General features: G+C 63.4%; 2 protein-coding genes across 4 annotated transcripts in view; one reads left to right on the top strand and one right to left on the bottom strand.

Annotated features, from left to right (window-relative positions):
- The first annotated feature begins 4 nt into the window (after positions 1 to 4).
- On the top strand, positions 5 to 11,040 carry AUP1 (AUP1 lipid droplet regulating VLDL assembly factor). Of its 3 annotated transcripts, XM_068189101.1 has the most exons (15): positions 5 to 233; positions 514 to 651; positions 1,091 to 1,241; positions 2,389 to 2,576; positions 2,713 to 2,785; positions 4,792 to 4,865; positions 5,605 to 5,671; positions 6,725 to 6,830; positions 6,955 to 7,101; positions 7,245 to 7,405; positions 7,560 to 7,648; positions 9,956 to 10,085; positions 10,160 to 10,254; positions 10,338 to 10,487; positions 10,683 to 11,040. In XM_068189101.1, exons 1-15 carry the CDS (start codon positions 184 to 186, stop codon positions 10,729 to 10,731), a joined length of 1,668 nt encoding a protein of 555 aa, XP_068045202.1. In that variant the 5' UTR covers positions 5 to 183; the 3' UTR covers positions 10,732 to 11,040. The 3 variants fall into 3 exon arrangements, with proteins under 3 accessions (XP_068045202.1, XP_068045201.1, XP_068045200.1); XM_068189100.1 differs by lacking the exons at positions 9,956 to 10,085; positions 10,160 to 10,254; positions 10,338 to 10,487; positions 10,683 to 11,040 and adding exons at positions 8,490 to 8,531; positions 8,604 to 8,636 and having other exon boundaries at positions 23 to 233; XM_068189099.1 differs by lacking the exons at positions 9,956 to 10,085; positions 10,160 to 10,254; positions 10,338 to 10,487; positions 10,683 to 11,040 and adding an exon at positions 8,490 to 8,632 and having other exon boundaries at positions 24 to 233.
- Positions 11,041 to 11,157: 117 nt separating this feature from the next.
- The window catches only part of LOC137473252 (dedicator of cytokinesis protein 2-like), a 47,479-nt gene continuing 34,507 nt past the window's right edge, over positions 11,158 to 24,129 (bottom strand). Inside the window, exons 29-53 of the mRNA XM_068189109.1 lie at positions 20,502 to 20,600; positions 20,292 to 20,386; positions 19,965 to 20,043; positions 19,783 to 19,883; positions 19,593 to 19,651; positions 19,300 to 19,448; positions 19,057 to 19,142; positions 18,219 to 18,375; positions 17,834 to 17,874; positions 17,560 to 17,650; positions 17,357 to 17,476; positions 16,727 to 16,816; positions 16,513 to 16,617; positions 15,892 to 16,033; positions 15,627 to 15,708; positions 15,445 to 15,529; positions 15,145 to 15,231; positions 14,328 to 14,504; positions 14,140 to 14,223; positions 13,904 to 14,041; positions 13,496 to 13,581; positions 12,958 to 13,108; positions 12,596 to 12,704; positions 12,066 to 12,199; positions 11,158 to 11,979 (exon numbers count right to left, since the gene is read on the bottom strand). Of these exons, the coding sequence (XP_068045210.1) occupies positions 11,890 to 11,979; positions 12,066 to 12,199; positions 12,596 to 12,704; positions 12,958 to 13,108; positions 13,496 to 13,581; positions 13,904 to 14,041; positions 14,140 to 14,223; positions 14,328 to 14,504; positions 15,145 to 15,231; positions 15,445 to 15,529; positions 15,627 to 15,708; positions 15,892 to 16,033; positions 16,513 to 16,617; positions 16,727 to 16,816; positions 17,357 to 17,476; positions 17,560 to 17,650; positions 17,834 to 17,874; positions 18,219 to 18,375; positions 19,057 to 19,142; positions 19,300 to 19,448; positions 19,593 to 19,651; positions 19,783 to 19,883; positions 19,965 to 20,043; positions 20,292 to 20,386; positions 20,502 to 20,600 (2,637 nt within the window). The 3' untranslated portion in view covers positions 11,158 to 11,889. The remainder of the gene's footprint in view (positions 11,980 to 12,065; positions 12,200 to 12,595; positions 12,705 to 12,957; positions 13,109 to 13,495; positions 13,582 to 13,903; positions 14,042 to 14,139; positions 14,224 to 14,327; positions 14,505 to 15,144; positions 15,232 to 15,444; positions 15,530 to 15,626; positions 15,709 to 15,891; positions 16,034 to 16,512; positions 16,618 to 16,726; positions 16,817 to 17,356; positions 17,477 to 17,559; positions 17,651 to 17,833; positions 17,875 to 18,218; positions 18,376 to 19,056; positions 19,143 to 19,299; positions 19,449 to 19,592; positions 19,652 to 19,782; positions 19,884 to 19,964; positions 20,044 to 20,291; positions 20,387 to 20,501; positions 20,601 to 24,129) is intronic.

Genomic DNA, 24,129 nt, shown 5'->3' on the forward strand with positions numbered 1-24,129 from the left:
CAGAGCGGCTCACCGAGTCCGCCGGAGCCGCCGAGGGCCACGACCGGGCCCAGAGTGCTGCGGCGGCGCCGTGCGGACCAGGAAGGGGGCGCGCTCCCAGCGTGCCCCGCGCGGGCCGGGCGCGCGGCCGCGGGCAAGATGGCGGCGGGTGCGGGGCGGCCGTGAGGCGCCGGCACGGCGGGGATGGAACCGCCCGCGGCCCCGGGCCCCGAGCGGCTCTTCGACTCGCACCGGTAGGCGCCCGCCCAGGGCCCGCGCGGTGGGGACTCCTGGGGGAGCCGTGCGAGAGCTGAGGGAAGCCTGGGCGGGGGTCGCGGGGCGAGCGGAGGGCGGGGGTGTCTCAGCAAAGCCCCGTGGGGAAGGTCGGGGTGACCCGTGAGGAGGCCGGGGAGGGTCCGGGGTGGGTTGGGAGACTTGCTGCGGGGGGACCACGCGGAGCGGCGGCCGCAGGGCGGGTCCTGGGGATCGTCCCGGCCACGCTCAGGCGGCCCCGGCCGCTGTCTGTCCCTGCAGGTTCCCGAGCGATGGGTTCCTGCTCCTGGCCCTGCTGCTCTACGCCCCCGTGGGGCTCTGCCTGCTCGTCTTGCGCGTCTTCATCGGCGTCCACGTGTTCCTGGTCAGCTGCGCCCTGCCCGACAGCGTCGTGCGCCGGTGCGTGACCTCGGGGGGCTCCGGGGCGCTGCCCGCCGTGGGTGTGGGGTGGCGGCAGAGCCGCCCCGGCCCCTGGGTGTCCCGAGCCGTGCGGGCATGGCTCAGGGAAGGATCTGTGCCTTCGGGACTCCTTGTCTTCAGGAGCCTTGGAGGTGCTTCCTCTGCCAAGCCCGGAGCTGGCAGCCTCCTCTGGAGTGCTCAGGGACTGGTTTGGAGCACGTGGGTCAGCCTGGTGTGCTGCCCAGGAGTTCTGTGGGCGCTTGCTGCCCTCATCCCAGTCCCAGCCCCACCCCAATTCCTGCACCAGACGTGTCATTTCCATTTGGTGCCAGTGTCATTTGTCCAGCCACCAGAATTCCTGGCTCTTTGCCTGTTGGACATGTCACCTAGCAGTGTTTTGGAGGGCAGGACTTGAGGAAGATCCTTGTTCCCCTGGCAGGTTCATTGTCCGTGTGATGTGCTCCGTGCTGGGGTTGCTGGTGCGTCAGAGCGACCCTCGGCTGCGCGGGGCCGGCACCAGGGTCTTCATTGCCAACCATGTCACCCCCTTCGACCACAACGTCGTCAGCCTGCTCACCTCCTGCAACACGGTGAGGGCACGGCCGGGGCTCCTCCCCGAGGGCGGGGCACGGGCAGCTCTGCTCGGTTCGGTGCTGCCGTGGTCTCAGGGAAGGCGGCTTAAAGCCCCCTCAGTGCCACGCCCTGCCACGGGCAGGGACACCTTTTACCAGCCCACGTGGCTCCAAGCCCTGTCCAGCCTGGCCTTGGACACTTCCAGGGTTTCAGGGGGCAGCCACAGCTTCTCTGGGCAACCTCACCACTCTCACACCCATGAATTTCCTCCTAATACCCAGCCTTAATTTCTCCTCTTTCAGTTGTACCCGTTAATCCTTGTCCTGTCACTCCAGTTTCTGACACAGATTCCCTCTCTAGCTTCCCTCTAGGCTCTTTCAGATCCTGCAAAGTTTCATCTCCAGATCTGATTTATTAACTCAGGGTGTTCATCTTGAGGTGTTTTCTGTGGCTCAGTGTCACTCTTGGGCTCTGTGAAAAAGTGGAACAGGGTGAGGAGCAGCAGGAGTTGTTGCAGTGGGGGTTGATTTTGGTGGAAGAGTGGACAGATCCCAGCAGCTGCTTCCTTCTCTGGCCTTTTGGATGAGGGGGCAGGGCTGGCTGTGGGGTTTCCCCCAGCACTGGGTAGGCAGTTTTGGGAGGTGCATGGAGGGCGCTGAGGGAGCTGTGTGTCGGTGGTGCTTGGGTCGTTCTGGGCTGTCCCTGCTCTCCTGTAAAATTCTTTGTGTGTGGAGTTCCTGAGTCAGCAGGCTCTGGGTGGCTCCTGGGTCCTGCACAGCCATTGATTTACCCCTGGCCTGGAGAGGGGGGAACTCCTGGAAGCAGAGTGTGTCCTGCCAAGTGTGTCAGGGGCTGCTGGAGAGGACACTGGGGACACGGGCAGCTGGGAGCGCATGTGTCTGGCAGGCAGGGCACAGTCTGAACTGATGATTTGGAATCCATTTCCTGTGGAACTGGGGCTGGAGCAGGGGCTGAGGCCTGGCAGTAGCATGTTCTCAGCCACCAGTGCTGTCAACACAGGTCACTCTCAGTCCCAGAGGGGTTTTTGCTAATGAGCAGGAACTTTGTCACCTCTGTCACCTGGGAAGGTTGGCCTGGAGGGGCAGGAGGGCGTGGAAGGGTGGGCAGGGCGGCGTCTCCTCCTCACTCCTGTTCTCCCTGCAGCCTGCCCTGAGCGGTGCCCCAGGGTTCATCTGCTGGTCCCGGGGATTCATGGAGCTGGGAGTGACAGGCAGCCGTGCGGAGCTGGTGGATTCCCTGAAGGAATACTCGGCCCACCAAGGGAACCCACCACTGCTGCTGTTCCCAGAGGAGGCGGCTACCAACGGCAGGGCCGGGCTGCTCCGCTTCAGGTGAGGGAGTGGGAATTCCCCCAGCAGGGGAGCAGGAATTCCTGCGGCAGGGTGCCTGGGAGTGGCTCTGCTGAGTTGTGACAAAATGGCTTCAGGTGGCTCTGGGATCATTCACTGCAGAATTCCTTCCTTCCAGCTCCTGGCCCTTCTCCATCCTGGATGAGGTCCAGCCCGTTGCCCTGCAGGTCCGGAGGCCGTTGGTGGCCGTGGTGAGTGGTAGGCACAGGGACAAGGTGTGTGGGGGGTACAGCTTTTCTTTCTGCTTTGTAGCCTTTGGTGTGTCCTGGCACCCTAGAACCAGCTGCTCAGGGCTAACACAGTTCCCAGTGCCTTTCCTGGGAGTTTGGCCAGTCAGGACTCCCCTGGTTACACTGGCCAGTCTGACAGCTGTTTGGTGGCCCAGCTGGCTGTCACTCTGCCTCTGGCTTCCATGGGCAGTGCAGTCTGCTTTGCTCTTGGTGAGTGCCATGCTGTGAAAGGCCAGCTGCAGGCAGTCCTCGTGCCAAAGGTCCTGCAGGGCTCTGGAGGCTCCTGAGCTGGTGCCCCTGGCACAGACACAGGACATGGTGCAGGAGCAGCCCCACACAAGGATAAAGTCCGAGAGGGCAATGGCAGCAATGGCAAAGGCATTGCAGGGAAACTGCTCTCAGCGAGGCTTTGTTGAATTTCTTATTTTTGATATTTATTATTTATGATCTGGTGACTACAGAGAGCTGCCAGTCATGGCTGTCACTCGTGGGTCTGGTGTTTCTGAGGGACACAGCAGAGGAACCCCTGGCAGGGTGAGAAGTCACCTGGATGTGTGCAGGGATGGGAACTGCAGGAATATTTGGCAGAGCTTTGGTCACCCCTGGCAGGCCAGGGGTGCTGAGACAGAGTTGAGGCCAGCCACAAGCGTGGGTGAAGATGCAGTTTTCTATCAGTAAGATACATTTTGAATGACTCCTCCAGAGAAGTGAGAGAGTTTTTCTGTCCTGGGCTGTTTATAAGGAATATCTTATGCTTTTATGGGTTTGGTTCCTTTGAGAAATTCCGAGATGTGACAAGATGTGTGTCTCTGTATCCCTTCCCTCGTGCATGTCAGGGAGAACAGCAGGTCTGTGTGGAGGTGCTGGTTACAGTCACTTTCTGGCTCAAATTTTACCTTCAGAGTCTGAGCAGGACTTTGTGCTTCCTGCACATTGGCTGAGTAAATCCTGGTGGATTTCTGGGGTAATTTTAAACATCAGAAACTGGAAGGATTTGAGATGTGATATTTTGAATAGATTGATGGGTGTTTTATAGAAAGTTTTCTTATATAATTGTATATTGGGCTCTGGGTTGGGCCAAACACCAAACTTGGGGTTAAGAGAGAATTTTCTCCAGCTCCAGTTGCATGGAGGGTGTTGTTCTGTGGCACAGGCAGTGTAACTGAAATCTGGATGTGGGCATCACTCCAGGCATTTGTGTTTAGGGTTCTGAGGATCTGTTTATCCAGATGAGGCTTCTCTGTTCATCTTGTGTCCGGGCTTTCAGGGCTTTTCTCATTTACAGCTCCTCTTCCCAGGCTGTGGGATAAACCAGGCACGAGCCTGTCTGAGAATCACAGAATTGTTCAGAAAATCCCTGTGGGCTCATCAAGTCCCACCATTCCACAACAATGCCAAGGCCACCACTGACCATGTCCCCAAGTGCCACATCCACAGGGCTGTTAAATCCCCCCAGAGATGGGGACTTCCCCCTGCCCTGGGCAGCTGTGCCAGAGCTGGACAGCCCTTTCAAGGAGGAATTTTCCCAGTATCCAACCTCAGCCTCCCCTGGACTGAGGCTGTTTCATCTTTTGCTGTTCCCTGGGAGAGCTTACAGGAGTTGGGACATCACAGAGAGGCTGTTGCCACCAGAATGAGGGAGGATTGTTCATGGTTCTGAGGAAGCATTCGTAGGTTTTCAGGCATTTTTGTAGCTTTCTAAAGGGACAGACTAGTAGGGAATGGAGGGGATACTGAGGGAAAGTCTTCCTGCTGTCTTAGTGGGAGGAAAGTTTTCACTGGGAGCAGTGAAAACTGGTGATGACCATTGAGGGGGAAGCTGCCCTGGAGCTTGCACTGGCTTTGCTGTTCCCCCTTTCCCAATCCTCCAGCCACATCTCAGGTGTGCTCTGCCCACCTCCTTCCCCAGTGGAACCTGGACCAGCTCCTGTTCCATGGGTGGGCTCTCACTGTGCTCTCTTCCCCAGAGTGTGGCTGACTCCTCCTGGATCACGGAGCTGCTCTGGACCTTCTTCGTTCCCTTCACAGTTTATCAAGTAAGGTACTACGTCTCTCTCTTCCGTTTGGGGCAGGGTTGAGGGTGGGCAGGGCTGTGCTGTCACCGTGGCACTGAGAGCTCCCTCCCTGGGTGCCTCAGCAGGGCCGGGCTCGGCACCGTCTGGGCCAGGCCGTGTCCAGCTTCTGGACCAGCTTCTGATGTGGAGAGGGCTCCTGGTTCCTGTTGGGGCAGGAGAGGAGTCTCAGTCGTTCCAGGTGTTTAGTTCAAGTTTCCAGGTGGTCTGCAGTGATTCTCTCCAGGGCTGCTCAGCTCAGCAGTGCTGGCTCCCAGTGTCTCTGTGTCTCCCTACAATCCCTTGGGAGTGGGGTGGTGCAGGGGTGGTCCAGACCCCTGCCCAGAGCCTGGGTGAGCCCAGGCTGGCTGTAATGAGGGCAGTGGAAGGGACTGGGAATCAGATGTAGGGCTTGGTGTATTTCAGCCTTTCCCTGGTTCTGTCTGCCTGAATTCTGGGTGACCTGTTCCCTACTTCCGTGTAAACGGCCACAGATCCTCATTAAGGCCTTTCTGGGAACTGCGGATCCCTCGTGTTACACTTGAGCTCCAGTGAGCCAGTTCTGTCTTCTGCCATGTCCTGGATTTGGGAGCGGGTGTTGTTGGGCTTTGCTGCTCCTGTGGGGTGAGCAGGCAGCGTGGAGGTGGCGATGGCATGGCTGCCCCTGGCAGGGTGTCCCCAGGGCTGCTCCCAGCAGGGCTGGCTCCATGTGCTGTTGTCCCCGCTCAGGTGGATGCCGTCTGTCCCCAGACGAGCGGACGAGCGGAGTGAGGACTTTGCGCTCCGAGTTCAGGAGGTAGGAGTGGTGTGGGAGAGGGAGCAGTGGGACTGCTGCCCTTCAGGGTGGGCACAGAGGAGAGCAGGGTGCAGGCAGAGTTGCAGAGGGCATTTCTGGGGGTGTGTGTGTGATGGGAGCTCTGGTACAGTGTTGGGATTTTAGTTTTTTGGGTTTTTTTTCTTTTTTTTTTAATGTTTTATAAGTAGTGAGTTTAGTAGTATTTTATTAATAAGTTATAAAATGGTTATGTATTTATTTTTATAAGTTTTTTAAGGAAAAGCTAATTAAGAAATTATACTTAAATTATTTTTACTTTTAACTTAATAATTAACTACATGTGTTTTGTAATGTGGATTTTTTTTGTATAATTATAAAATACTAAAAGTTATGAAGAAGAAGGACTAGTATTTGTTCTAAAACTTTTGTTATATATATATTATTATATTCTAAAACTTTAAACTCTTAAGTTTTTTACTATGTGCTATTACACACTTCTAATCAAACTGCACACTCATAATCTTAGTTCTATTATTTAATTTTAAAACCTTTTTCTACGGCCTCGGGTCAAATGCAGTGTTCTCTTGGGGGTTAGAGTCTGTCAGCACAGAAAGTCTAAAATTCTCAGCATCCAGGACTCCAACAGTGCATGTTTATTGCCTCTTGCAAGAACTCCGTTATTTCATGGCCTATTTGCCACCCCACATCGAGCCTTTCTGCCGTTGCCAGGACTCTTCCCATTGAGTTCAAACCTTCCACTCCCTTTTTATAACACCACAAATCATACAAAGCAGTTGTTTCTCCACTCTGCCCATATGTGCTGCGTACTTCACAGCTCCAGATATCTCATATCTCCTTGTCAGCCTGTTTTGGCAGGATGATATTGCTATTCCTGGTCCTTCTTGCGCTCTCTGCAACACTGAAATGCATCCCTGAGGCCCTGGAGAAATCAGTTCCCAGCCCTCTTGCCCTCGCCACGGCTCCATGTACCCCTGCCACGCTCCGCAGCCTGGAGGGGCTGCCTGGGCTGCGTGTGTCGTGTGTTTTAATGTGTGACTCCTCTGCATTGCCCAGCTCTTGGCCGTGGAGCTGGGTGTGGTATCCACACGGATCACCGCTGCCGACAGGACCGAGCACATGAAGAGGCTGCGGCACACGGCACGCCTGCCCTTTGCCCCAGGTGGGGATCCTGGGGGGTCCTGGCTGTGGAACCTCTGCTTTTTGGGGAGGTCTTTGTCTGCTCTCGGTGACAGACCGCCCACTTTCAGTCCCTCACCCTTTGCCCACTGTCCTTTCTCCTGCAGCCTCGAGCCAGCGCCCGGCAGCCCAGCCCAGGGTGCCCCCCAGCCTGCCCGGGGGTGCTCCCGAGGACGTGAGGGTCGTGGCCATGGCACAGCAGGTCAAGGAGGTGCTGCCTCACGTGCCCTTGGAGGTCATCAGGACAGACCTGGGTGAGCGGGGACTGGGGTGGCAGCAGGGATGTGGGGGCACCTTGTGTGGTGTGAAAGGGGAAACCTTGTCCCCGCTGCACTGGTACACATTGGCAGCCAGGATGGAGCGTCCTGATCTCCAACGGGTCCCTTTGTCCCCACAGTCCAAACCAACTGTGTGGACACCACCATTGCCAACTTGCTGGAGGGGAGAGTTCCCTTCTTCCCTGAGAGTAAAGAGGCTGGAGACCTGCCTGCCCCATCTACCTCCCAGGCTGCAGCTGCTTCTGGCATCCAGGGCTCTGTGGCTGCGCCTTCTTCCAAGGTACTTTGGGGTTGTGTCTCCCTGCTCTGGTGGCTCGTGTTCAGGACTAGCCAGGGGCATGGAGCACTAGCCTGGCATGCCAGGTCCTTCCAGAGCCTCCAAGGAGGCGCCTGCTTCATCTGCCTCCTGATGGCTCCCGTGCTTTCTCTTCTAGCCGGCTACAAAGCAGTTTGCAAAGTCCCCCGTGGAGCGTCACCTGTCCTTGCAGGAGAGGAAACGAGCCTTGTACGACTATGCCAGGAGGTGAGAGCCCCCCACACCTCCCCGTGCCAGGGCCACACAAAATCTCCCCCTGCCCAAGCCCCCAGATCCCAGCCCCAGCAGCACCCGAGGTGCCCCAGGCACCGGGCTTTCCGTGTCTGGCTGATGGGAGCCCCCGTGGGGCTGGGTTTCTCTGCGGTGCCACTGGCACCGTGGCACCCTTGGTGTGAGCAGGACATTCCTGTTTGGCACCAGGGACAGCTCCATTAATCCTCCTTGGTGTGAGGGCACGGGGAGTGAGTTTGATCTCCGTGCAGGGTTTTCATGAGGCAAATCATGGTACAGGAGGCCAGTTCTGGTGTGTGGGTGTTGGTTTAGGAAGATAGAGAAAACCGAGGATGTGTTTGAGGGGAAGTTGAGCGTGCCTGGGCTTGTTGGGCCCTGGATGGCTGGGGTGGTGCTGAGGGAACCATCCTGTTGGGAAACCCTGGCTGGGACACCTGGCCGGGATCTGCTGGGGCACAGGGATCCTGTGGCTTTTCTTGGGGGACAGTGAGCTGCTATGGGCAGCCCTGGCAGCCCCTCACTGCCCTCGCTTGGTCCATGGGGATTGTCCCCAGCAGGGATTTGTCCCCGTGCCCCTCCCAGAGCAGCTCCTGCTGCCTTCACCCCTTTCCCTGGGCTCCAGGTGAGCTTGGAATGAAAGGGACCCGAGCAGAGCCGGCGTGCAGCAGGGAGCGCCCGGCCCTGGGCTGCTGCCGTGTCCCCGCGTCCCGGTCCCTCGGAGCTGCTTCCTGGCCAGACGGGCGATCCCCGGGTGGGCTCGGGGGGGGCCCTCGGCTGCTCCCAGCCCCGCGGTGTCTGAGGCCGCTCTCTCCCGCAGGCGGTTCGCTGAGAAGCACGGCGCGGCAAGGGCCGGCGGCAGCCCCTGACCGGGCCGGACCGGGCCGGTGGCAACACCTGACCGGAGCTCCGGGCCGGGCCGGGCCGGTGGCAACCCCTGACCGGAGCTCCGGGCCGGGCCGGGCCGGGCCGGTGGCAACCCCTGACCGGAGCTCCGGGCCGGGCCGGGCCGGTGGCAACCCCTGACCGGAGCTCCGGGCCGGGCCGGGCCGGTGGCACCGGGAGCGCGCGGGCCCCGCGCGGACGGGACGGGCCGGGCGGGGCGGGGGCGCCCCCTGGCGGCGGCAATAAACGGCGGCAGCGTCCGGCGCGGCTCGGGCTGTGCGGGCACCGGGGCGAAGGGGCGGGGCCAGCGGGACAGGGGGCGGGGCCAGCGGGACAGGGGGCGGGGCCGGGCCGGCTCCGTGCGGCTCTGCACGCGCCGCAGCCGACGCCTGCTCGCGCGCCGCACGTAGGCGCCGCTTAAAGAGGCAACGCGGCGGGGCCCCCGCGGCCGGGCGAGCTGCGGCTCGCGGGCCCCGGCGGGCGGAGCCAGCGCCCCTTTAAGAGACCGGCGCCCGGTGCCGGTGGTTTTATTTACATGGGGGCTCGCGGGCGTCACGTGACTGTCAGCGGCGGGGGCTGCGCGCGGAGCACCCGCGGGGCCATGGCGGGAGCCGGCGACGACGGTCCGGGGGGAACCGGGGGGAACCGGGGGGAACCGGGGCCGTGGGAGACCCGGGCGGGCCGGGGAACCGGGGCTTTCGGGACACCGAGGGGTTTGGGACAATGGGAAGCCCGGGCGGGTCGGGGCACGGCGGGGTTCGGGACAGTGGGGAGCCCGGGGGTGAGGGCGTTGACGTGCACACGTGGGGGTCTGGGTCACCGGGAGCCCCGGGTGGTTGATGTGCACCGCGCGGTGGGGAGCGGGCCGGTGGGGAGCCCAGGCGGGGTTTCTGGTGGGTTGAGGGCGCGCCGCGGGCCAGGGAGCGCGGGGGTCCCGGGCAGGCTGGCGTGCACCGGGGCTCGGGTCAGCGGGGGCACCGGGGGGCCGATGAGCACCGCGGGGGCAGAGGCAGGTGCGGGTCCCGGGAGAGCAGCCCCGGGGTGCGCAGGGACTGCAGCTGGGTTGCAGGCAGGGGTGCGGGGTGTGCTGGGGAGGGCTCCCGGCCGGGACGGGATGGGATGGAGTGCAGGGGTGGGCCCGGGGCAGCGCAGGGGCTGACAGCCCCCCCAGGCTCCTGGGTGGAGCTGCGCTGCGGCCCAGGCTGCCCGGAGCCCGAGCCGGCGCCTTCGCCGTTCTCCTGCCACGCCGACGTGGAGCGGATGCTGCTGGAGGCCCAGCTGGAGACGGAGAGCAATGACGGGTGAGTCCCGAGGAGGAGCCAGGCTCCAGAGCCCTGCTGAGCTGTGGCTGGCGCTGGGGGCCACAGGCTGGGCTCAGTGACTGAGGGTTTCTCTTCTCAGGGCCCTGCTCGTGCTGGGCTCCCCAGCCTGGGATGACGACGGAGCCAGCCATGGGAGTGATCAGCCAGGGGAGGGTGAGGCGATGCCTGCCCACAGCCAGCCCCAGACGGGCTGCCTCCATCCCCGGCAGGTGAGGGAGCTGCCCCTGCCACACCTTGCTGAGCCCCCAGGCCCTGCTCTGACCTGCCCCGTGTCTCCTTCCAGCGGGATGTGCCAGAGGAAGCCAAGTGGAGGCAGCGACGCCTGACAGCGTCCCTGGGCTGGGCCTGTACCCGCTGCCCTCGGTACCTGTCTCCAGAGTAAGTCCTGTGTCCCACCAGCACATCCTGCTGATCCCCATCCTGCTGTCCCCGTGTCCCTGTTAACCATGAACTTTTCCCAGGGAATTTGCCTTTGTGTGCTCCCCCCAGCCAGTGCTGTGGAGCCTGCAGGGAGGTGCAGTGGGCAGGAAGAAGAGGCTTTTCAGTTCAGAGCTGCTGCTGCTCTTCATCCCCTCGCTCCTGCTCAGCCACCTGCTGACCCTGGGGCTGGGGTGAGTGTCTGTGGGTCTCACCATGGGGCTGGGGGAGGAGGGAACACCCCTGAATTTGGGCTGCTCATCCTTGGCTGCTGTCACGCACCACAGCTCCCAGCAGCTGCACTGGTCTGCCGCCATCTCCCCTTGCTCCTGCCTTGCTGGGGCCCAGCACCGTGTGCCAGTGCCTCACAGTCGCTCTCTCCGATCCAGGATCTACATTGGGAAGCGCCTGGCAGCCTCCTCGGCCAGCCCTCTGTGAGGAGCTGGGCAGGCAGCACCCGCTGCTCCGCTGGGGACGCGGGGAGAGCCCGGCCCCGGCGCAGCCTGACCGCTCCCAGGCCCCGTGCTTGTGGCACGAGGCGCCTTCTCCCCGTGTCTGCCCCCCAGCCCTGCCTCGGGAGCTGATCCCACTCTCCCCGTAGAACGGAACCCGCTGATGGCAGCTCCCAGCTGCGGGCAGCCCCTGCCCTCCCCAGCCCCCGGTTACGGGTCCAGGTCCCCCTGTAACAGACTGTAAATACAACTGAGCCCACCTGAATAAAGAGCCCTGTGCCAGCTCAGGGGTTGAGCAGCGAGTCCCCTCCCTGTGTCCGGGAGCACAGCCTGCCTTGGGAAGTGACCATTGGGCTCCCTGGGCCCTTTCCCTGCTGCAGGAGGGCGAGTCCCTGTGCTTTGGGGTGGTGCCAGCTGGGGATGAGCCCCTGGGTGTGCTGTGGGAAGCAGGGGTGGCTGCTGGGGCTCGCATGGGTGCTCAGCCCCACGCAGGTGCCCGGCTGATGTGTTTGCCCTTTATTAGCCACGGCTGCAGTGCAGAGGTGGGAGCTGAGCGTGGCATGGCCAGTCAGGGCAGTGACACCGGCCTGGTGGAGGTGGCAGGTGTGGGCAGGAGAGGTGGCCCTGCAGAGCGTGAGGCTGCCAGGGCCCGCGTACACACCTGGCTGGCTCCTGTGCAGTTCAGGTCGGGAACGGGTCCTGGTGCTGCAGGATGGGGTGGGCAGCCAAGGGATGGGAGCTGTGCCACGAGTGGGGAACAGGAATCACGCAGAAATGCCACTGGGGAAGTCACTGGCTCCCTGCCACTGGCACAGACCGTGGGCAGCTCAGGTGGAGGGAGGGATGTCCTCGTGGCTGGGAGGGGCTGCATGTGTGGGAGCTCAGCGTGGCTCCAGAGGCATAGGAAGCATCCAGGGCCAGGTGGGTGCCAGCCCCAGGGGACACCAGGAGGGTGGCAATAGCCAGAGCTGGTGGGACACAGGGTGGCAGTGCCTGGTGCACACAGGGAGTCTGCTCTGGGTGTCGGTGCTGCAAGAGGTGCTCCAGCAGGTGAGAATCAAGCAGGGCTGTGGGTCCAGCAGCGGGCTGGGCACAGGGGCACTCTGGGCAGGGTGCAGACAGTGCAGCTGCAGGTGGCATCAGGTCAGAGCTGTGACAGCCGCTTGGACTTGGGTGGTGGCAGTGGCGGTGACTTGAGGCTTCTGTTCCCATCCGCTGTCGGGGATGTGGACGCCTGCGAGCAGAGAGGGACGCGAGGGGTGGTGGGACTGGGGGCCAGGGCCAGCCAGTGCCTCCCCTCCAGGTCCTCTCCTCCAGTACCTTCCCTGGTGCTGCAGCGTCACTCTGCTCCAGGAATGTCTCGTACACCGCGGGGCTGAACTTGCGGGGCAGTGGTGGGAGCTTGCTGGCGCTTTTCACGCGGCCGCCAAAGCCGGTGGGAGACAGAGACGAGCCTGTGCAGGCAGGAGAGGTGGGATGGAGGCTCAGCCAGCCTGGGGGTGCCTAGGGCCCATCAGTGTCCCCAGGGCTGTCAGGGCCAGCACTTCTGCCTAGGGGAGCGTGGCAGTGCTGGGCAGGGGGGACAGAGGTGCCATGGTATGTGAACCCCAGCAAGGAGCAAGGGGCTGGCTCCCACCAGGAACAGCTCTTGGCACCAAGACCCAGTGGCACAAGGTCCAGGATCAATGGCTGCAGCCCCACAGGGAGTGTTTGGCAGGGGATGTGCCTGTGCTCCCACTCTGTGCCACCACGAGGGGGTGAGGGGACCTGCCCTGGGGGTGGTGTGGGAGGGCACAGCCCTGCTCGTGGGGCTGTCGGGACTCTCAGGAAGGTGGCCTGGCAGGTTGTACCTGCAGCACTGGGCTGAGCACCAGCAGCAGCTTGGCTTGGCAGGGGCTGTTTCCTATCAGCGCTCGAGCTGCTCTCACTCATGTTGCAGGAGAGTCTCCACTTCTCATCCTGGGGCACAAAAGCAAGGCTCAGCACCTCAGAGGGTCAGGCTGGATGGCAGCCCCTGAGTCTTCAGCCTTGTGCCCCTCCAGCCCCTGCTCCTGCCCTCCCTGCAGCAGGGGCTGCCACCAGCCCCTCAAGGGGTCCCATCCAGGCTGGGGGCTGGTGCTGCGGGCAGGGCCAGGAGCTCTGGGTGCACCAGGACACCCAGGGGAGTGCGAGCAGGGCCCCAGAGCGGCACCAGGGCTGTGCTGAGCATCACCTGAGGCTCTGGAAGCTCCGAGATGGACTGGCGTGAGTCCTGCCGCCAGGAGCCGAAGATGGAGCTGGCGCGGTTCTCCTTGCGCTCGTTCCTGTGCTCCTCGCTCTCAGAGGGGCGACGGGCAGGCTTTGGGGTCGGGGGTGCCTCCGTGCTGTGGGGTGACTGGGACAGGTGAGGGGCAGCAGGGGAAAGAGGAGCAGGGCTATGCCATGGACCAGCTGGAGCACCACTGGGAGCAGCTGCACTCGGGCATCAGCACCAGCCACAGCAGAGCTCAGCAGGGCAGGTTTGGGGGACAAGAATGGATGGCTCAGGTGACAGCAGTGTCCAGGTGAGCCTCGGGGCTGCGTATGGGGTGTCTCTCCTCCATGACCCCCATAGGGACAGGGCTGAGATGCACTTGGCATAAAGGGAAAGTGGAAGGGCAGAGGACTGGGGAGGTGGGAGAAAAGCACCTGGGCCAGAGTGAGGAAGACTCAGCAGGGAGGGCTGAGGGGGATGAGAGGGGATGACCAGCGCTCCCCCCTGCAGCACTTGCCTGGCTCCAGCGTGGCTCAGCTGGTCCCAGTCAGGTACCCAGGCTATGGACCGGGGTCGGCCGCTCCGCCGGTCCTCAAAGAACATCTGAGAGACAGCCGGGAGGGATGAGAGGGCAGAGCCTCCCCAGTCCTTCCCTGGGCTCAGCCAGGGCCACAAGTGCCCTCTCTGACCAGTCCTGCTTCTGTGCCAGTGCCAGCCACCCCCAGCAGTGCTGTGGCCCCTCCTGAGGCAGGCAGGGACCCTGAGGTCCCCCATGCCCAGTGCTCCTCACCCTCTTCCTGCCCCAGCTGTGGCCTCAGCCAGCTGCTCCCTGCTGCCCCACATCTGCATTGGCTGGTCCAGTGTCACCACCACGGTGGCAGGCAGTGCCTGTGACCCCAGCCGTGCCCACCTCCGTGGCACTCACCATCTCGCGCACCCCGTACTGACTCTCCACCTTGGCCCGCAGCTGCTCGAAGCACTGCTCCATGCGCTCGTGGAAGGGCCGCAGGTCCTCTGTCACCTTCTGCCCATGGATCCGGATGCCCTCCGCCAGCAGCGGGATCTGTGGGACAACAGGGACTCATGGGGCTCCCTGGCATGGGGAGGGACAGCAGACAGCGGGGGCAGCTGTCCCTGGCAGAGGGATGCTGCACTTGGTACCTGCCAGGCGATCAGGTCCTTCAGCTTCTCGATCTTCCCCGTGTCCTCAGGGTGCTCCTGCATGTAGAGCTCCTGGAAAAAAGCCTGCAACGACCCTCCTCAGTCCCACTGCCAGGCTGGCCCAGCCCCACACAGGCTGGGGATGGCAGAGCCCAGCTGGCCCCACCACAACCTCTGTGTGTCCTCACCTTCTCATACTTGGTGAAGCCACCCATGACTGCAGGGTCCACGATGCCGTTGAGCAGCATGGAGAGAGGGTTGATGGGCAGGCTGGAGTCGTTCTGGTGCCGGTTGATCTCACTCATGATTTTCTCGTTGGTTTTCATCATGGTCTCAATGGCGTTTTCCAGGGGGGAGATGATGATCTGTGTGCAGGGAGGGGTCAATGCTGCCCCTCCTCATTCAGGCTGGCAGGGTGAGCTCTCCCCAGCCCAACAGGAGACACCCCTGGGGCTGCACATCTCACCCCATGAAGCCCCTCAGACCCCTGGCAGCACGTGCCTGGGGCTGAGCAAGAGCTCCTGGGAATGTGCTGGCCATGCTGGTCCCTGCTCCCAGCACAGTCAATCCCATGGGCACAGGAGACCTGGGTAACCACTGGGGGGTCACTTTGGGGGGTGCAGCTGTGCCGCAGTGGGGTGCACAGCCCGAGCACCATGGCAGACACACATGCAGCACTCGTGCAGCCGTATGTCCTTGTGCCTGCAGCATCCTGTGACAGCCCACCAGGGCACATCACATCTCCACTGCCGTGGATCCTGAGACTCCCTGGATGCTGGCCGAGCACCCGCCCCTGACAGAGGAGCAAAGCCCACGCACAGAGCAGTGGCAGCCGCTGCTGACACCCCTCCAGCGCCTCTGCTGCTCCCCACGCACTGTCCCTGCTGCCCATGGAGCATGGCACAGGCAGGACACGTTCCCCATCCCCAGCCTGAGCTCCTGGCAGGGCTGGAGCACCCACCAGGATCCTGAGAGGGCCTTGCTGCCCCCCAGGCGCCTCCTCACCGTTTCAGTGGAGATGACAACGAACCAGCGCAGGATGCCAGGCAGGGGATAGGCTGTCCTGAAGGTTGTCCGCTCAATCCACATGTTCTGGGGGAAGAGCAGCAGTCACTCCCCACCCTTCTCCCATCACCCTGGGTCACCCCTGGCTGCCCCATGGCATGGGGGGCTCCCACCTCCATGGGCACAGGACCACCACCTTCCCCATCCCAGGACCAGGGATCCCCTGTCTCTCCTCTGGGCCCTTAGCTCCTTGCAGGGTCCCCCCAGCTGAGAGTCCTGGCAGCTCCTCCCAGCACTCACTGCAAATTCATTGTCGGGATCGTTCGGGCCCCTCTTGAAAGGCCGCGAGTAGCTGAACCGCTGGACGTGGTTGGCTTTGTAGAAGCTGTGGGGAGGGAAGGGGCAGAAATGGGAGAGGACCCCCATTGTGTCCCAGCCACCCACAGGGAGCAGAGCAGGGGCTCCCTGTGCTGGGCACTCACTTGGTGATCTGCTCCGGGATGCTCCGGCCCTTGAGCCGGACCTTGGCTTCCTCTGCCGGCTGCACGGTGAAGCACTGGATGTCTGTGGGAGTGAAGGAGCCACGGGCACACACTGGGGGACAGGGCTGCTGGGGAGAGGGGCTCCAGAGCCCTGAAGGGTGAACCCCAAGGGTACAGAGAAGCATTTAAGGAATTCCCACATGGAGGGTGATGGACAGAGACCAAGCCACGCTCCCAGCCCTGTCCCTGTGCACACGGAGGATACACTGCCCTGGGGAGTCGGTGATGTCCTGGCCAGGGGGAGATGTGCTCTTCAGCTTCTCAGCATTGGGGAAGGGGCTCAGCAGCTGCATCTCAAAGTCCTCACGCCGCTCGTACTCCTTGCCCCGGTAGATGAAGACCTTGTTCTGCAGGGAAGGAAGGTGACAGCTCATCCCTGAGCCACAGAGCGGGGCCAGCGAGCCCCAGAGCACTGGGGTCCTGCTGCTGATAAGGCTGAGCCCCCTGCCAAGCAGGAGACACCCCCATCTAGAAAAAATATCTCCCCAAACCCAGGAACGAGAGGAAAAAGGAAGAAGGCACGTGGCGAATCAGGACTGGTGCCAGCCAAGCAATGTGACTAAGGACAAATCCTGTGTGACAAATTCGGTGGCTTCTATGAGGGCATGGCAGCATGGGTGGATGGGGGGAGAGTGACTGCACTTGTGCAAACTATCTGACCTTGGGCTGTCCCCTGGATGGGACAGACGCTGGGTAAGGAACGGGCTGGATGATGACACTCAGAGAGTTGTGGTCCACAGCTCCACATCCAGGTGGAGACCAGTGAGGAGTGGGGTTCCTTGGGTATCGAGGTGGCAGCTGTGGAGCTGCTCCTGGCTCTGCTTACCCGGAGGAAGGTGGGGAAGCCCTGCCCGTAGTAGCCCACAGCAAAGTAGTCCGGGCTGGGCCGCAGCACCTTCAGGATCTTCTCATAGAACTTGGCTTCTCGTTGCTGCAGAGGAGAGGGGCAGGATGAGGACAGGATGGGGCCTTGCAGACGCCCATTCCCCCCAGCTCATCCTGCCCTGCCAGCAGCACCCCCAGCCCAGCCGGGCACCCACCAGGATGTCACTCAGCATTTCGTAGTCGAACACGTGGCTCTCGTACTGCTCCGCCAGCTCCTTGCAGATGTGGATGGCTTCCTCCCACATCTGGAGAAGAGAGGGGCCAGGACAGGGCCCCCCAGTACAGGGTGAACTGGAGAAGGGGGCACGAGAGACTTCCAGCAGAGACCACCCTGCTTGTGGAGGCACCTGCACCCCTGCCGCCTGTGAGGAGGGGGAGAGGGCTCTCCCGTGGGGACTGGTGGTCCAGTGGGCAGCGGAAGAACTTGGCTTCCCACCACCTCCAACCCCGGAGCCCCCCAGCCAACCCCATCAAGCCTTTGTCCAGAGATGTCCGAGCTGTCGGCCCCTGGCAGTACAAGGACTGGGCTGGGATGAGATGGGACAGGAATGGGATGAGGGACAGTGGCTGTGGGGTGAACCATCCAGCCCAGGCTCACTGCAGGGCAGCTCCAACCCTTCTGCAGCAGCGGGGAGTGAGGGGCTGTGCAAACAATGGGATCTGGGAGCTTGAAGTAGGGGACAGTGGTGGCAAAAGGGCCAGGTTTGCCCTAAGCCAGCCCAACTCCCTCCAGTAGCAGGGTTTCAGAGGCTGCAGGGTCTGTAGGGGCAGGTGGCCACACTCACCTTGCCCTGGTCGAAGTATTCAATGATCTGGTTGTACAGAGCCTCCTTCAGCTGGCGCTGAGTGTGCAGGGGGAGGCCGTGCGGGCCTGGCACGGGGGCTGCATTCGACTCCTCTGACCACTGCACAAGGGAGCAGGGACCTGTCACACCCAGCCCACAGGGCTGCCCACTCCTGCCAGCTCCCCCGAGCCCCCCGTGCCCACCGTGAGCAGCCGGGCGTGCAGCAGCAGCGTGTAGGCTCCCTCGGTGTAGTTCTCGTAGCTGATGTGCAGGTCCTTCAGTTTGTACAGGTACCTGGGAGGGACAGAGCCGTGTGTGGGGAGCGACAGTCCCACGTGTGGGGCACAACAGTCAGCAGAGCTTGGGCACAGAGCACCATCACCCCGCCCCTCAGGCCACTCTGCTGAGCCCATCCCCCTGGGAGTGCTCAGGACCCCCCACCCCAGGTGCTGCCAGTGTTCCCAGGGCTGTGCTCACCTGATGTACATGGCCTGGCGGTCAATCTCCTTGTAGAAGTTCTGTGGAAAGGCAGACGAGGCTGTTTGAGTGGCCCCAGGAGTGGCACATGGCACAGCCCCCCACAGTGCCAGCCTCTGGGTCATGGTGCTGCCAGGACTGTCCCCACACAGGGATGGGAATGGCCATGGCCCTGGAGAGCTGCACGGTGTCTCCCAGCTCTGGCACCATGTGGCTCTGCTGTGCCAGGGGCACCGTGGGGACCTGGGGAGATGCAGGGACAAGCCCTACCAGCCCTGGGGACCTGGGGAAGCATGGGAACAAGCCCTGGTTGCCCCAGGGAGATGGGGACACGAGGATGAGCCCTGCCAGCCTCAGGGAGCTGGAGCAGGGCACAAGTGCTCACCAGGAGGTTGACAGTGCAGCTCATGCTGTAGGTCTTGTTCTCGTCATTCATGACAGCCCGGTAGTCCAGGAGCCTCTCCAGGAGCTCGCTCACCAGCCTCACAAAGTCCTCTCCAGGCTTAGCCAGCTCGGGGTGGCTCTGGCAGCAGCTCAGCAGGCTGGGGAAGAGAGGGAGCCACGGGTCCCGCTGCACAGCCAGCTCTGCAGTGCTCCCACCACTGCCCTGCTCAGCACCAAAGGGCAGGGACAAAGCCTGGGCGGAGCAGGGGCATCACCTGAGGCAGGGGTGATCCCTGGGGCAGAAATAACACCTGGGGCAGAGATAACACCTGAGGCAGGGGTGATCCCTGGGGCAGAGATAACATCTGGGGCAGGGGCAACACCTGAGGCTGGGGTGATCCCTGGGCAGAGATAACACCTGGGGCAGGGGTGATCCCTGGGCAGAGATAACACCTGGGACAGTGGCACCTCCTGAGGCAGGGGTGATCCCTGGGGCAGAGATAACACCTGGGGCAGAGATAACACCTGGGGCAGTGGCACCTCCTGAGGCTGGGGTATCACTTAAGGCCTAGGGTAGTTCCTGGAGCAGGGGTGTCACCAGGGACAGGAGCATCACCTGCAGCAGAGGTAACGCCTCGGGCAGGCTGGCTGGGACAGCAGAGATGTGCAGGGGCACACGATGGTGCTCAGGCACCAGCCTTCCTCCTCGCTGGTCCCTTTCCCCCGTGGCACATTCCGGGCCACCGCACAGCGTGAGGAGGAGTGGGATGGCAGGGAATGGTGACAGCAAAGGGTCGTGCCCCAGGGAGAAGGTGGCAGGGATGTCTCTGCACACTCACATGCTCTTGAAAAGCTGCATGTACTGCTCGTCCCCCCGGCCGCCCTCCACCTCGCTGTCCAGCCCGTGCAGGATCTCATCCTCAAACTGCAGAGGGGATGAAGATGGGCTGAGCTTGGAGCAGCCTCTCCCCAGAGACCATCCTAAAGAGACGGTTCCTGTCCCCGCTCCCAGGCCATGCCACTCCCCTGGTGTGAATGGTTCCACAACATCCCGCTCCCCCAGGAGCAGCCTCGGCCCTCACCCGGCTGAAGCTCCCGGTGAGCCGGTGCTCGCAGAGCATCATGTCGAAGAAGATGGGGATGGTGGACTTGCGCAGCTCCAGCTCCGGCACCAGCGTCATCTCCAGGATGGGACCCACCATGCCCGGGATAAACTCGATCTTGCGCTGGCCTGGGAGGACAGGGAGGGCTGGGGGGCAGATCCACACCCAGGCAGGCTCCCAGGGCCAAACCGGCAAAACCCCGCTCCCCACACCCACTCTGGGGATGGTGCTGATGGACGTGAGCCCACAGAGACCCAAAAATCTCTGCTCACCGAGGCTGTACCACATGTCCCGGATGGACGCTCCGATCGTGGCTCTCATGTCCCCATACCTGCCGGGACAGAGGACAGTCAGCATCGCTCTGCAGCCCCAGGCATGCACAGCCCAGCTGGCTCATCCCAAAATCCCTGAGCTCGGGGCAGGGACCCGAGGTGTGGCTGGCCGGGCGGGGTGGGGACTCACTTGGCCAGGATACTGTTGCGTTTGGCCGGGGAGAAGTTCTCCAGCTGCAGGGAATCCTGGGTGAGGAAAGCCACGGCCAGGTGGAAATAGTTGTTCCAAAGCTGCAGTGGAAGCAGGGATGAGGGCCAGGCTGGGTGGGGACCCACCTGGCCTGAAGCAGGACTGAGGCAGTGCCCACCCACCTGCAGCTCGAAGTCGCTGTTGCTCAGGAACATCTCGGTTAAGGTCGTGGCAAACTGGTTGATGGCACGCAGGAACTCCCTGGGGCGAGTGAGCACGGCCACTGAGTGAGGGCAGCACCGGCGTGCCCACCGCCCAGCCTGGTGTGCCCACCATCACCACACAGAGGGGGCGAGGTCCTTGCTGCCCACCTCAGTGCAACCAAACACTGTCCAGCACACCGGTCCTGCATGTCCAGAGCCATGCTCCGCTGTCCACCTGCTCCGAGGCATCCCAGGTGCTCATGCCCACCCCAGCCTCTCCCCCGTGGGTCCCCCCCAGGCCCTCACCGGTTCTGCACCATGTTCATCACCACCCAGTCACTGGGATACACCGTTTTCCCAATCAGGTCCTTGAAAAGGATAAAAGTCTCCATGAGGAAGTCCTGCAAGGGAGGGAGAGATGTCAGGAGCCGTGCTGGACTGCAGTGCCCTCCGGGGGATGCTGTGAGGGAGGTGCTGGTGCCAGAGGGCCCCGTGGTGCCGTGGGGCAGCACTCACCATCAGCTCAGGCCGGGAGGGGAAGGCCTGGATGTAGGTGCTGTAGTGGTCCTTGTCCATCTGGCTCAGGATGGTGGCCATGCAGGCCACGTAGTGGCTCTGGGGGACAGGAGCTGGTCAGGCCCTGCTGGGTCCTGCAGCAGCACCACGGAACAGGACACTGTCCTTGTTCCTCCAGTCGGCTCATAACCCAGAGCCCAAACCGCCTTGGGGTCTGCTCACCCCCGCCCTCCCTGGTCCCTTCTTCTCCAGCTCCCCACACCTCCTGGCCCCTTCAAGTGCAGCTCCCAGACTGTGTATCCCACTCCAGGGATGGGATGGCTCCTGCACCTACCATGATGCCAGGGGGATGCAGGTTTAATTACAGAGTGGCGCTGAAGCACCCCTGCCTTTTTTGAGATAATTTAAGGCCATGTGTGGATGTAAAGGCATTTTGAAAATGGCAAGCAGGCTCCTTCTGGAGTGTCCCCAGTGAAGGGTCCCAAACGGAGCCCTTAGCTCCACTCCAGGAGGCTCCCAGCTTTGTAACAAGACAAGTGGAGTGTGCACGAGCGGGATGCTGTCCCAGAGACACATCCGAGGCTGGAAACTGTGGGAAAGTGCAGCTCTTCCTGGGGTAAGAGCGTCGTCTGGCATGCTCAGGAGGAGTGATGGCCCTGCCGTGCCCCGGTGTCACTGACGGAGGTTTGTGGGTGGCTTCAGGTGCCAACCCACCCTCAGAGACTGCCGTGCCGTGAGCCCCGTGAGGTCAGCACCGGGCGCTGGGCACCGCTGCCCATCCCGGGTGCCTCAGGCACCTTCCAGCCCCGGCAGGTCCGGCACTGCCGGAGCTCCCTCCTGGATTCGGGCGGAGACAGAGCCCCATTGCAGCCTCAGGACAGACCTTGCCAACCACATGCAGACCAAAGCGGGCTGTTCGGGGAGGGGTGTGACTGCTGCTGGTGACCGAGGGCTCCAGCTTCGCACCACCAGCCCCTGGGCAGCCCCGAGAGCTCCTCGGGATGGGGCGTAGCCCACCGAGGGCTGCCGCGGGGAAGCAACGAGCGCCCACGGCCAGCCCTGGCTACGAGGGGTTTTCTGGCTCAGCGAGGGAATTTCAGGGAACTCTCTTGTGCAAAGCAAACGGATCAAACCCCAGCAGCTCCCGCTCCTTCGGGAATCCGTGCGGTGCCACAGCCCCGCGGCCGCCCCGCCGAGCGCTGCCCCGCGCAGCAGCACCGGCACGCCGGGGACCCGCGGCACCGGGGGACCGCGGCTGCTCCCGGGCTCCGGGACTCGGCTCCCGGGCGCGCACCCCATGGCGGGGCTCCGCCCCCCGCCCCGCTCCGCCCCCGCCGGCTCCGCCCCGGTACCGGCGAGCGCGCGCCGCCCCGCCCCGCCCCGCCCCGCCCCGCTGAGCCCCGCGCCCGCCGCCGCCGGACCCGCGCCGCCGCCGCCGAGCACCAGGTACCGGGCGGGATGGGCAGGAGGCTCGGCCGGGGAGCGGGGCGGCGGCCGGACCGGGTGCCGCGGGCATCGGCCCTGTGGCGCCGGCCGGTACCGGGACCCCGGGCGGCCCCGCGGCCGGGGCGTGGGAACCCCGGGGCCAAGAGCGGCGAAACGCTGCGGGGAGCCCCGAAACCGGGACTGCGCGGCGGTGCGGAGACCCCGGGGGCGCGGGACCGGTGCGGGTACCCTCGGCCCGCGGGATGCGCGGGGACCGGCGGGGCCGGGGCCAGGAGCCGAGCTGGGCTGGCGAGGGGAATCCTCGGTGTCCCCGCATCCCCGGAGGTCGCGGCACCTCCCTGTCCTCCACTCCTTTGCTCCCGGCGAGCAGGAGCTGCCCGGGGAACTGCGGGAGGCACGGGGACGGTGGCACCGCGCACCGAGCATCCTACGGCAGGCACCGTGCCCCTGGTACCCCGCACCGAGCCCCCTGCGCTGGGCACCCCGCCCCGAGGTGGCCACCGGCTACCGTGGCGGGGGTCTCAGGGGGACACAGCCGTGCCGGAACGGTGACACGGCGTGTAGTCTATGGAGGTGCATCTGTGGTGGCAGCTGCTGTGTTAGAGGGGCCGAAGAGCCCCACGTCGTGCCGCGGTGCCGCAGCCTCGCCCTGTCCGCCCCGGCCCGTGGCCCCGCCGCTCGCCGGGTCGCTGCGTGCTGGAGCCGCTCTGGGAGCGGCCAGGCGGGCTCATCTCCGCTCCCCCGCGTTAGGAACGCGTCCGTCAGCCGGGGCTGTGCCGGGTGACACACGCACACGCAGATCCAGGGATGTCACTTTCGGTACCGCGCGCCGCGGTGACGCCGGCCGGGGCTGGAGGGATTCAGCCCACGTTGCTCCCGGCAGCTCCCGGCGCTGCGCTCCGCGCCCAAGGCCTTGTGTCCGCCGGCGGGGCTCCGGGATGCGGGAGCGAGCCCCAGGCAGTCCCGCGAAATGGGGGTGCGCCGGTCCCTCCCGGGGTGCTCCGGTCCCGGTCCTCCCCGCGGGAACGCACACAAACCCCGCTAGAGCCGCGGCTGCCGGCAGCGGCGCGGGAGAGGGGCCGAGGTGTCCGCGGAGCCGGTTTCGCGTTGGGAGCACGGGGTGGACACGTATGAGTAACCACCGGGCCCCGGCTGTGCCAGCACGGGGACATACGGGGACATCGGTGTCAGCTGCTCGCTCTGAGGGGCACAGCGTGCTCCGTGCCGGCAGCAGCTCGCGGCGATCTCCACACTCGGCCCCTCCCGGGAGTACGGGAACGAGCCCCTCGGCACAGCCGCGGCGGCAGGGGACGCGGGGACCTCCGGCTGAGCTCCCTCCCGGCGGTGCTGCCCGAGGAGCGGGGCCGGGAGCAGCGCGGGGGACCCTCGGGCAGAGCCGGGCTGAGGGTGGCACCTCCGGCCCTTCCCTGTGTCCCCTCTCCGCAGGGAGCGTTCGTCCTTCCGGCGCGCTCGGAGGAGCGGGGTGGATTTCGTCGCAGAAGCTCCTTTGGACTGAGGTTGTCTTCTTTACAAATGATAATTATTGTAATTACTTAATAGCATGGTGGCATCCAGAGGCCATTGATAATGAGTGGGTCTGTTCCTGTCCCTGCTAACAACACTACTCCAGTCCTAACCAGCGCCGCGGGCAGAGCCCGCCTCGCGTGTTTGCGGAGGTGCTCCGTGTGGTCTGGACTGTTTGGTGGTGGGGAAACTGAGGCACGAGGCGGAGGAAAACACTCGCTAATTCCCAAATTCCCCTGGCAGCCAGCGTCGTCTGAAGCGCACGGAGATAAAGGGGGGCAGGCTGCTCGATGGCATTGAGAATGCACTTAAAGGCAGGAATTTGTATTCTGGAAGGACGTTCTCAGCGCTGGGAGCTGCAGCTGCAGAGGCCGTGCCGCTGGCTGCTGGCACCGTGGCCGGTGGGTGCTGGTGGGACGGGGGCTGCCCCAGGGGGTCCCTGCTGCACCCAGGACTGAGCCCCCCGAGCCTGGACCGGTGTGTGCGGGGGCAGCTGGGGCAGTGCAGGAACTGCTGGGCGGTGAAGCCTTTCCAGCTTTATCCAGAAGTGTGCTCTGGGGACAGTTGGTGGCTTTCTGATGCGGTTTCTGGCCTGTGAGGGAGCCCACAGAGCCTTTGTCGCCCAGGGTCCCCTGGCCCAGGCAGCTGCTTTGCACCC

Source organism: Anomalospiza imberbis, chromosome 4, assembly GCF_031753505.1.
Source record: "Anomalospiza imberbis isolate Cuckoo-Finch-1a 21T00152 chromosome 4, ASM3175350v1, whole genome shotgun sequence".
Lineage (NCBI taxonomy): Eukaryota > Metazoa > Chordata > Aves > Passeriformes > Viduidae > Anomalospiza > Anomalospiza imberbis.

Coding starts and splice junctions, on each gene's coding strand:
- AUP1 (XM_068189101.1), top strand. CDS start 184: ATGGAACCGCCCGCGGCCCCGGGCCCCGAGCGGCTCTTCGACTCGCAC. Junction 652..1,090: donor CCCGACAGCGTCGTGCGCCG/GTGCGTGACCTC, acceptor TTCCCCTGGCAG/GTTCATTGTCCGTGTGATGT. Junction 6,831..6,954: donor ACGCCTGCCCTTTGCCCCAG/GTGGGGATCCTG, acceptor TTTCTCCTGCAG/CCTCGAGCCAGCGCCCGGCA.